At 36.9% G+C, this 12,280-nt stretch overlaps 1 protein-coding gene and 1 long non-coding RNA gene across 4 annotated transcripts in view; one reads left to right on the forward strand and one right to left on the reverse strand.

Annotated features, from left to right (window-relative positions):
* Window positions 1–12,280, forward strand: part of LOC144261410 (uncharacterized) — a 72,274-nt gene that overhangs the window by 58,385 nt on the left and 1,609 nt on the right. For both annotated transcript variants that reach the window (XR_013345261.1, XR_013345262.1), the window contains exons 3-4: window positions 10,460–10,559; window positions 11,846–11,935. This is a non-coding gene — a long non-coding RNA (uncharacterized LOC144261410). The remainder of the gene's footprint in view (window positions 1–10,459; window positions 10,560–11,845; window positions 11,936–12,280) is intronic.
* INO80C (INO80 complex subunit C) overlaps window positions 1–12,280 on the reverse strand; it is a 39,759-nt gene that overhangs the window by 11,467 nt on the left and 16,012 nt on the right. Inside the window, exons 2-4 of one of the 2 annotated variants that reach the window (XM_077810924.1) lie at window positions 5,477–5,587; window positions 4,286–4,342; window positions 1,622–1,733 (exon numbers count right to left, since the gene is read on the reverse strand). In XM_077810924.1, coding sequence (XP_077667050.1) covers window positions 1,622–1,733; window positions 4,286–4,342; window positions 5,477–5,587 — 280 coding nt within the window. The remainder of the gene's footprint in view (window positions 1–1,621; window positions 1,734–4,285; window positions 4,343–5,476; window positions 5,588–12,280) is intronic. The other variant, XM_077810925.1, reaches the window with a different exon arrangement.

Genomic DNA, 12,280 nt, shown 5'->3' on the forward strand with positions numbered 1-12,280 from the left:
AGTAAGGCAAAGAGACATGAAACAGAATTAACTGAAAGCATTGAGCTTGCTTTCTTTGTACACTAAGGCCCTCATCCTGCTTGCCTTACTGACAGGGGTAAGGTGAGCGGGACTGGCCCCTAAAGGAAGAAAAATGCAAGAGAGCTATTTGAACTTCATTACAAACACAATGGTTTCATGTAAGTCTTAATGACAATATTTCCTCTACAGTCAGAGATACTATATCTGCAAGAATAGTCATTATGCCTGCTGTACGTTAAGACCACCAAACATTGCTCAAGACTGAAGCTTTGAAATACTGTAATCCAGAAAAGCAAAGTAATCTTTTAAATCAGATAAATCTTTAAGCATGTGCCACTTTAAGCCTGGCCAATGACCTAGAAAATTATCTGAATACTTAAATGAAATTATAGAAATTGCTATTTTTTTGGTGTCCCTTAGGCAGTAATAGCATTGCTCTTATATGCAAACGTTTATTCAGACACAACTCGGTATGTTTCAATAGTTACAAAAACAAAAAAACAAACCCTAACTTGACAAAGTACTGATATACACAAAAATATCTTGTACATGGCTAGCTTCTTTCCTCCCACGTGCATCTGATTCAGATTTTATGGATGAAGGATTCCAATTTAGCAGATCAGATCCTTTAATCGTCACGTGCACTATAAGGCAATAATTCAAAAGATATTAATGCCTGAGGCAGCTGTTTTAAAATATGCAATTACGTTTGTTTTTCTATCTTTTTTTAAAATGTGTACATTTACAAATAGAATGTAGTGGAAATAGCAACCTCAGCAGATTGTCAGTTGTAATAGCCAGGAACACACAGTCGTCTGCATTTTTCTATAATAGTAGTCTCAAAAACCCTTTTGAAAATGGCAAGTTATTTTTGGATAAAACACTTGAGGGTATGCCTACACTACCAAAAAAACAACCCTGCAGGAGGGAGTCTCAGAGGCTGGATCAACTAACTTGGGCTTGCGCTTCAGGTCTAAAAATAGCAGTGAAGGCATTCCTTTTCAGGCTGGAGCCCCGGCTTTGAGACCCACCCCTCTTGTGGGGTTTCAGAGTCCAGCCTCCAATCTAAGCAGGAACATCTACACTACTACTTTCACTCCCATGGCGCAAGCCTGAGTCAGTTGACCAGGCTCTAAGACTTGTTGCCACAGGGGTTTCCTTGCAGTGTAGATATACCCTAACAGGCTGACAAATAAAATATTAAAAAATGCAAACACGCTCAATTTCTGAGGTGCTTTTTTATTTCTTATAGCCTGCCCAGATAAAAACTGAGGGGTAGATTCTGCCTTTTATTCATGTTGAGCAATTTATTACTCCATGAGTAGATTAAGGCAGACATGGGGTTACTCATAGAGTACCACTCAATATGAATAAAGGTGACAGAATCTTGACCTCACAAACTTTCTAACACCACTCCCAATTACATGCTTCATGTTCCTCTCCATTTGGTTGTGGGGTCAGGCTGTTCTTAAATAGTATCACTGGAATCTGTTCAATCAGAATACTGCATGCATAGATAAAATTTAGGTTCATTTTAAAGAAAGTAATTTGTGTGGATTTTATTATTTATAAATACATGCAAAGCATCTAAGCAGCTTACAACTAGGATCATTGAGTTGCCATGGCAATGCCCTTTCAGAAGCAAGAATTTGTTTTAGGTTCTTCCAAGTTCTGTTCTTCTTCCCAGCTGCTGCTCCACCAATGCCAGAGTGCTAGAATTAAAACATAGTGTTTAAGAAAAAATAAAGATGACTATTTCAAAATATGACATTTTTATTTCACAGCCTTTGCGATACGCCTCATCTTGTCATGAACCATTTATCATGCTCACTTATTTAATCAATAGTCTAACACACTGTACACTTTAATTTCAGTTGCAAGAAAAACAAAGATTTTTTTAACTGTGTCAAAACTACTAGTTTTGGGATTAACTGAAGGAAATTAAAATCTGCTTTTTATAGGGAAATAGAAAATCAGTCCGGTTAGGGTTAGTCTGAGATTACAGGATTCCGCACTTGTGTGCACTTCCCATCATGTTAAAACTGTTTACTATGGGGTTGTATCTAAATTGTGATTACATGTCTAAATTCTCTTTTGCATGGCATATGCAAAATTACAGGTGCAGCTGTATCTCCAGTAAGTGAAAAGTGATTGTGCAAAAATACAACTGATCTTGTAAAATGTAATCAATGCTATGAGAAGCCTTGTGGCAATCTTCTTTTTCTTTCAAATGAAAGAAGACTGTAAAATAGAAAAGGAGTAAGAGAACGTTGTGCTGGAAAGACTATTGTGCATTTTGAAAGCTATACTAAAGGAAGCAAGCCTTTCTATAGTTATTATAACAGTCATTTCAGTTATCAAATGTGATTGCTACGGAGTAATTTTATTTATGTCCCTCAAGAGAAAGAAGATACACAACATACTGTACTGATTCTAAAAGATGAAAGGACTGAGCTTCTCAGTTTTATTTCAAAAAAGAACATTTTCTCATAGCCAGAAGTGTTCTCTCTCTTAATAATTACTATCCACCACATCAGCCTTATCAAAACTCTCTCAAAGTTCTGCACACACATTTTGGCTGTATTTTATAAATTGGTGTGTAAAGTGCTTGAGAATGGGAGGAGGTGGGAATGGTAAAGTAGATGAATAGGATTCTCCGTGAAAAGGTTTTTCCATAGAGGTGACTGTAAGATACTGTATTCAGGGAGGATGCTCATGAGCTAGTGATACATCAACTTCATTTTTTTTTGGCAATGAATATCCAAAATGGAAAGTAAATGGAACATTTAGCTATATGAGTAACACCCTGGTAACCTAGATAGCACTGAAAGAGAGAGGCTATTGACAGCTACCACAGCCATTTCCATCCCAACACATTTGTAATTCAGATTCATTACATGGATTTTTCCCCTACCTCATCACGTTTCAAGTTATCTGTTTGGCCTATTGCTGGCACTTATGACGTGATCTAAAGCTAGTGGCAAGACTCAGCCAAACTGGAAATATACTAATTATTACACTGTGAAGAATCTGTTTTTGCTTTAATAAAAAGGAAGAAGAATCAGAAGCTATCACTTTTTTCACTGTATATTTTGCTTTTAAATCCACTAAAGCAAGATTTAAATATCTGGATTTAAGGCCTGATGTTGCAAGGTGCTCTGCACCTTCTGGCATCTGAACAGATCGAGGGATTGAGAATGGAACTGAGAGCATTTCCAAATGTTTAAAAATACCACCCATCCCCATTGGTATAACAATGATACTTGCTGATTATACTTTACTTAAATAGCCAGAAAATGCTATAAATTGGATTTACAAAAGCAAGATCAGCAAAATTTCTGTGCTATACGCTTGAGAAGGCCCCGATCCTGCCTGTGGATCTATGCAGATGGATCCTTACACCTGCATGGGGTGCCTTAGAAACTGACAGGGTTTTCTTTCTAGGCCTACCCTCAGAGACTCAAACGCAGGATTTGGGCCTAATGCACTTGTGTATTTCTTGTAAAAGGTATTGGACTGATAGCTTTATTGACAGGAAAGGTACAGTAGCGGCAGAGACAGTACAAGGCTCGTTGTACTGTTCTATGAATGTGCCTCCAATTTGTTCTGGAGGGATCACCTCTAGGAGTTTGAATGAGTGATACAGAAAAGTACTCTCTATCCTGGTTCTTCCTGCTGAGACTGCCAACAACTAAACTGACATGAATTTGTATCTGCTTTGACCTGGAGTGAGCCTCTTCTTACATGACAGCAATCACATGGCAACAACTCTCAAGTGCAAATTAATTTAGCTGCACGTGAGCTGGTGACTTATGGGAGAAAGGCTCTAGATCCCATTATCAACCCCTTGTTCTATTCAGTTGCCAGAAGGTGCACAGCACCTTGCAGCATTAGTCCTTAAATCTAGATATTTTGGGATTAACAGTTAAAGGGCAACTTCTTCCTTCCTGCTTTTTATTTTTAAATTTGCAACCAAAAATTCTCTCTGGTGGAGTGAACTAACAGTTTTTCAGTTTTTGGCATACTTTTAGAAGTTAAGGTATTTGACTTTATTTTCTTCACAATGAGATTAACTTAAAATAAAATTATTTTAAAAGTCAGCAGAATTCTTAATGGCAGCTCATGGGGTGGATGTGGGTTCAGAATAAGCTCCTAGAATTTCCCTCTGATTAATTTTTGTGTCAAGTGTGAGACAATACTGTGGTAGTTTTCATTACAATTTTACAACTAATTCTGCAACAGTGGTACCAGATTCTGTACATACCTCAGCTTTCATGCCTGTGGATACCAACAGTTTCAATTCAGACGTAGTGAAATTCACCTGAAACATGAAGGGCCAGCACAATGCATCTGCACTACCCAAATCCTATACTCAAGCTACGTGAAGAGGCTTTGGGCACATGAGGCTTCTGCACAAACCATGCAACCCAAAGAGGCTGGTGCTTAGAGAAGAGTTTGAGAAGCAAAGGATGTAGTGGTCTAAAATAAATGCAAAGCCTGAGACTCTGGGGCCAATTTCATATCTCTGTAAAACCCCTGCTTAGCAAACTACACCAAGTACTCAGGCTTTATTTTGTGGGATGGTTGCATCTGATTCATACAGAATTAAATTACAGGGATCAGATCTTTCTTTTTGAGCAATGGCTTAGGGCTTGCACTCTGAAAAGGTTACTGGTCCAAAGAACATTTGGTAGAGTCTGACAACTGGGTCTGAACCCCCACAGGTAGCAAGATAGCAGACATTAAAACAACAATAAAGACCAAACCACAATCACATTAGCAGCTATTATCATTTTGCTATGCTTCTACCCACAATTTAATTCTGAGGTTATTTTAGCAGCCTGTACTTCACAAATTGCTAGAGTTTCCACCACTTGAAAGCTGGAATGCCAAGATTTTAGAGAGCAGTAAGTATTTGTTTCTAGCTCTAATGATTGAGAGAATGGCCGCTAACATTATGTTGGCAATGAAATTACTGAGGGGGTGCATAATGGCAATCACTAATGACATGATTGATTTTTAGTCCATTATTTTGCAACCTGACTGGTCTTAGGAACGAATGCTTCATGCACTTGAACCGACTGGATTCCCAGATTTACAATGGTATAAATTGTTCATTTCTAGCCTTGGTGACTTGCGAGATACCAGACCATAAACCATTACAGGTACCTTGATCTAGCAGCAGTACTTTTTTGGCATTGGGTCAGGACTGAATATAAGAAGTCTTGCCTCTGGACTAGTGTCATTTTCATGTTCTGTAATTTAATGCACACTTTGGCCATATCTTGGCATGGATTTTGAAGCTGAATTTCTTTAAAATTGATGGTATGATATGGACCCTTGACATGGCTCCTAATCTTACTTTCTTAGAAGGAATATTAGCAATGTAGTAATATAGTATCTTAGTTACTACTTCATTTAAAGTTTGAGAATTTCTAATGGTTAAAATACTTACAATGAAGTTTGAATCCTTAAATGGCAATGGTTTGATGGCAGCTTCCATTGGCCCGGTATTGGGATCCACAGTCATAAATTTATTCTCATTCATGGTCTCTGTACCTACAGTCTGCAGAACACACACAATCTCATTGCTTATTTGTTAATCTGAATATATTTAAAAGAAAGTGAACAGTTTTCTTTGTGAACATTAACTTCTTAATCCATTTCTTGTGAAGTAAGCCTTTTTTAAACTTTGAAAATGTTACCTGCCATTAGTAGGTGTAGCATTAAAGGGGACACTGTCAAGCAAATAAGGACCAGTACTTAAAATCTGGTAGCTAAAAAAATTAAAATTGGGAGAAGGGGAGAGGGGTTACCAAAGTCTACTAAATAGAAATGCCACAGGTTTTGTTTTAATGTCACTGAAAACAACCTGAATAAACTGGAAGAGAGCACATGAGCACATAAATGGACAAAAGTACATAACATTTGTTTCAAAATGTTTGGTATTAATAAAGTATCAATGTCAACACAGGAAAGAACTTCAAAATGTACACTGGGCTTATTCCAGAGGTTCTTAATAAACTTTTCCTCTATTTCTGACTTCAGTGGGAATCATGTCTAAATAAGGACTGACAAAAAACTAATTAAAGACCTTTGCATCAGTTCAAAAATATGAGCCTTGCAAAATTCCACATGCCCACTGGCTATGGGTTTGGTTTGGGGGGAAGGGCGGGAGGGGAAGAAAAGGGATGGGTATGTTCTTTGTTTTTTAAAATCATGATTGTAAGGAAGAACAATTGTGTCCAGGCTAGCCACTTTTTGTGATAATTTTACAAGAATGATACATAGCTTTTATTTTTTCTCTTGAGAGTGCCCTGTTAAGTTTCTATTCAGTCTGTATCACAAGTGACTGAAATATAGCAAATAATAAATACACAAAAATTCCTAGGTGAAATTCTGGCCGTATTGAAATCAGTGGGAATTTTGCTACTGGCTTTAATGGTCCCAGCATTTCACTCCCTAACTCTTCTTTCTTGAAGACCAAAAGGACTAGGAAAAAAGCTAATAGTACTTATAGAACAGGCTGACAAGTATTTCCATATCCTGCCCGTACACTGATTGTGCTCAGACTATAAAAACTCTTTCCGTAGAAGATGTACATTGCAAGACATTCCATGTTGATACATGTTCTTTTAGATGGTATGCAAGGTTCATTAGTGTTAGTGAATTACACAAATGCACCTAGAAGATGAGAATATATTTATCTCAGGTTGTGATCCAGCAAATCTTTATGCATGTAATTACGAAGGGCTTATTTACATGCTTATATAACCACATGCATAAGCAATTACAAGCTTAGGACCTAACTTTGCAAGTGGCCCACTTATCTGGGGAAATATATCACTCAGTGTCAGTGATGGATTTTTTTCTTTCCCTGCTTCTTATGTAGCATCTCCTTTCCTGGAGGTTTGCAACCATGGTAGTCCATTTTGTACAATGATCTGCTAATCTCTTTGTGGATGAATAATCCCTTTGATCCCAACCAGGATACCACATCATTCGTCCAAGATTTTTTTTGCCTTTTGTTTTTCTACTGTCAACTTGCCCTTCCACTGCCCATAGACCCAATGTAAGTTTTTAAGAGTTAGGAAGAGTCTTTAGTCTATTTAACTAATCAATCAAACAGATTCATTAAAGAAAAATCTGAGCATGTTGAGTAAAAATGCATTCAACAAGTAACCCAAATTAAATATTCTGTCAAATATTTTAATGAAATTAAAAATTCAACAGTTACGACAATTTATTTTTCAAATTTACTCAAAGTCTCAGTTGATGAACCTGTACAACTGGAAATATTATCATTACAATGTCAATCCTACTTCCATTCAAGTCCATGGCTCAAACCCAGTTCTGCCCCCACTAAGGACAGTGCAAGTAGAACCACTAATAGACTAGGACTCTGTCATAGGAGAGGAATAAATCCAGAAACAAAAAAGAAAAGCACAAGCTTTTATGTTTATTTATGGAGCAGTGAAAAGAATGAGTCCTACTCCTCTCAGTCCTTAATTGGTAATGCTAGTGAGCTGCTAGGTCTCAACCTCTCTTTCTTACCTTGGCCAAAACCAATGTCATATTCTTACAAATATTTATACTTTCAGGACATAATTTTAGAAGCTAGTATTTCAGGTTTAAGGAGCAAGCATTACTCTTAAGTTTTTCTTCAGAAAGCTGTGACTGAAGATACAAAATGATTGTTGATTAATAATTAATATCCTGCAACATCATCTTTTATCTGTCTTTTTGTGTCACTGCAAAGTCTTTAACTGAAGGAGTCAGCACTCTTAAACTCCTGTTTTCTTTCCATTTTGTATGTTTTTGTTAGTGGATTATAGTTAGAGACGCATAAATAATTGATGTTTCAGTTTGCTGGCATATCTGAAAAATCTCAAAAAAATTGTTTTAGGTCAAGTGAAACACTTTCAATTTTGAACATTTAACAATGTTTAAAAATAAAATCAAAGGAAACTGAAACAAGGTCATTTTGAATAATATAATCTAAACATAATAAGCACTGGTCCAATATTTAAAGTCAAAGCAATTAAAAAAATACAGAGGACATCAGATGGAGGAAAGAGGGTATTATTACAAACATGAGCCCTGATTCTGCAATCAGGATTGGATTCAGTGGGGCTCTCTGCATGGACACAGGAGTTCACCTCCTTGAATTCAATTGCAGAATCAGGGAATTGGGCCCAATATTACAAACACTATTGGGTCTCCTGGTTGACATGAATGGGATTTTCACTCACAGTTGCAAACACTACACCCAGCACATTTGCAGGATCAAACCCTTAAGAAATTACAGGTTCATAATATCAGACTAACTAATGCTACAGCAAACTAGACTAAGAATGATGATCAAAACCGAAGTCTCCTGGTAACTGTGAGATAAAAACATGCTTGCAAGACATGACAGTCTCATACAATGAACTGTCATCACTGCTTGTATTAAAACTTTAACTTACAGCAGTACTGGGATGGAAGAGGGGTATTTAATTTAATGTTGTTATCTTTCTGGAAGAATGTAAAGGAGTTTCATTGAAACAATTTCCAGCATAGGTTACGTTCTTAGAAAAACTGTCTACGCTATCATCTCCTGAGTTCCTCTAACTAGAAAGCCTTTCAGCTCCCTTTTCAGTATAAATTCTGAATTAAAGTCCTCAGCATTTTAACTATGAAGTCAAATATTTTCAACAATTCTAAAAACTGTTTCAAAATGTGCTTCAAAATGCCAGTGGTTTGAACCACAAAAACTATAATCAAAATGACAAACACCACTTACTGACTATTTTTTTAAGTTTCAAGAGGCGAAATAAACAATCAAATTAATTTTAACTAATCCTGTTTTTCTATTATAATACCTATGCAATTTGAAATTGAATAATATAATGATAAACAAGAACAAACCACTGCTAAGAACCTGAAAGACCTCAAAGGGTAATTAGTGCTCATTAAAGGTATTCTCTCCTAGTCTAACATTAGTGAAACAAGTCTCTCAGTGGTGTAGCTCTGCTTTGATTTAGAGTTTGGGGCAGTAAAGAAATTAATTGCTCACTTTCTAATGTTAGTAATACCAGAATTAAGAGTGGGCTTGGTTCTCATAAAGTTCCTTTCAGTCTCAGTTTTATTAGATGGTCTGGTTTTCAATAGCACAATGAGCAAGTATATAGCTCAAAGAGAAAAAAACAAGGAGGAGTCCTTGTGGCACCTTAGAGACTAACAAATTTATCTGGGCATAAGCTTTTGTGGGCTAAAACCTACTTCATCAGATGCATGGAGTGAAAAATACAGTAAGCAGTACATATATCACAGCACATGAAAAGATGGGAGTAGCTCAATGTGTGCTGCTAACCCTATATCACCTCGTGGCTACATTCCTCCTAAATCCACACCTTCTCCCCAGTTTACTTCACTATTCACCGAACATTTTGACTATAATAACCTAAAAATAGCAAGTACTTTGTCATAAATATAATAAAAAATATATTGTAATAGGCTGACAGTGTTTGCCTGAAACAACCTAACATTAGCAGATGTTGATCCTGCTGGGAAAGAATTAGGTAGGTTTTTCTGACTTGGGCCCCAGTTCAGCAGAGCTTTTAAGCATATGCTTAAATCCATCCCTATTTGGTGGGACTTAATTATGGTTTGAGTACTTTGATGAATAGGATGGACTGCTGCCCAGTGAGGGAGATGAATAACTACCCCTCTTGGATAAAGGAGAGGTAAGAGTCTGGAGGAAGAGGGCCTCTGGCATAGGCAGAGCACTCCCAACAAATGGGCCACAGGAGCAGACAAGTCTGGGGAGCAGATCTGAGCTGAGTTTTGCTACCTTAATGTTGGTTTCTTTGTTATTAAAGCCAAACCCCAGGAATGAGTCTAGTTTGGACTCTAGATAACATCTGGATTGTACTGGTAGAGCAGGCTGGGAAAGCTGCCTACTTGCACATTAGTTTCAGTCCTAAGTTTTGATAGATTTATTCATTTTCTACATATTTTGTTCCAGATTCCCTGCCTCTGATGTATTATATTTCACATCTCATCCCCAAAGATTTCTTCATCCATCTGGTTTAATTTTGGGAGAGGACAGCAGAAACTTGTAGAACATGGAAGCAGAACTCTTTGTTTTGGCTGTTTTGAGGTGGAATCAGCAATGTGGGTTTTTGGGGGGACTGAGTTCCAAGTCTAATTAGTTTGCTGTGAATTTGCTTGTCTGCATTTTAAGTCTTTCTTTAGTAAAACTACATAATTCTCTAACTTTTAAAAAGGGGATGAAAATTCTATATTGGAATAACTGATTTATGCTGACGATGTCATTTCCCAATCCATTTGGACTACATTTAATTTGTGTATTGTATTTTATAATTTGGTTTCAACATTATTGTAGTATTTTGCGAAAAAAATATTTAAAGGTTTGTTTTTTTGTTTTTTACAGCAACAGCTATCACACCCATACAATGCTGGCATCCTGCTGCTGAACACAAGGAAATTGGTGATATGGCTTGGAAAGAAACTGCATGTATACACTATTGTAGGTAATTTATCTGATCTTATGCCCCCTTCTGCTGGCTGTTCCAAACAGTAACTCAAAAACTGCAATTCCAAATGGGAGTACTTGAGGATAAAAATTTCAAATCAAATCAAAATTTTGTTTGTGAAACTTTGACCTAATATTAAACTCTATAAGAAAAAGAAAGATGGGAACTCTTTATGAAGAAAAAAATACTATAAACATTATTTTTAGCCAATTTTTACCATAGGTCTTATGTTGAGTAGTTCAGTCATAAATAAAGATAATCTTCTATGTAGTAGTTTTGTTTTCATAATAGTTCTTATGGTGTAATACTTTTAGTATTATGGTTTTGCCTCATGTAGACAACCAGTGTGAACAGTAAAGGAGCTTTGATGCTGGATCAGGCCCAGGAAATCAATGGCAAAATTGCCACTGACTCCAGTGAGCACATGACTGGGGCTGCAGAGGGCAGACTTGTCTCTGCCCTCGGTATAATGAAGGCTTGATAATCTGTCTTTGGTTATTACTGTATGTGGTATAGCTGTAGCAATGTCAGTCCCAGGATATTAGAGAGACAAGGTGGATGAGGTAATACCTTTTATTGGACCAACTTCTGTTGGCGAAAGAGATAAGCAACCCTATGGCTCGAAAGCTTGTGTCTCTCTCACCAACAGAAGTTGGTCCAATAAAAGATATTGACCTCACCCACCTTGTCTCTTTGGTTATTACAGTAGTCTTTAGATAGCTGACTCCCAATACTTCTCTTTCAATCAGTTAATTCTGCATTGGAATTCTGAAGTTCATTGATTTTTCTTGTTTTCAGCAATTCTTGACTCTGATATTGTCCACTTCTTGTGAGCCATTTGATTATAGCATCTTTGGAGTATAGGTTACACTTCAAAGCTGTGATACTCAACTTGCCACATTCTTTACAGGATTGCATAACATCCTGTGACATCCTGACTACAGAATAATGATGTAGCAACTGGCCAGGGAGCAACTTGTTAATTAAAAATTGAGGGATGGATTAAATCTGGTAGCAGATTTTCACTGGTAGCAAATTAAGGTAACTGAAAAATGCATATTGAAATATCCTACAGAAGGTCACTGGGTGATAGCAACAATGATAGCAGCGGACTTCTCAAAACAGGGAATAGACTTTGAATGTCAGATATTTCCCTGAATCCCAACTAATACTAATCATACTGTAACATTTATTAAGCTGTTTTAATATATTAGCTCTCACTTCATAACAAGCTTGCTACAGATTTTTTTGCTTTCTAAATATTTAATTCCTTTAACTCGGAGTGGTGAAGTGACTTCAGATACTGAAAAGTTGAGCACCAATTCTCCAGAAGAGGAAAATTAGCACTATGTATCACCGGAGATGATGTGGGGGTGAGTTTGTCACAGTTAGATGGACTTTATTTTTAGATAAAATGATAGCTTTGCAATGTTGGTGGTAGGAAAATTTAGAATAGCGGATTCCCCAAAACAAATACACTGAAGTCTCAGTAACAGCATCAGGATGGGATAGTAGCACTCCCTCCTGAAAGTCAAGATTAACACCATCTATTCATTTTTGTGACAGAAAAGGGGATAACTATAAATATTCATTCGGTTGCATGGGGTCTTGGTCCATTACTAGGGCTCTTAGGTACTACAGTAATGGAAATAATAAATAATAATGCACAGACAGAACAAGTCTTCCCCATCTGGTTCAATGTTACTGGTTCTTGGGTT

The sequence above is a fragment of the Eretmochelys imbricata genome, chromosome 2, assembly GCF_965152235.1.
Source record: "Eretmochelys imbricata isolate rEreImb1 chromosome 2, rEreImb1.hap1, whole genome shotgun sequence".
In the NCBI taxonomy this organism is placed as follows: domain Eukaryota; kingdom Metazoa; phylum Chordata; order Testudines; family Cheloniidae; genus Eretmochelys; species Eretmochelys imbricata.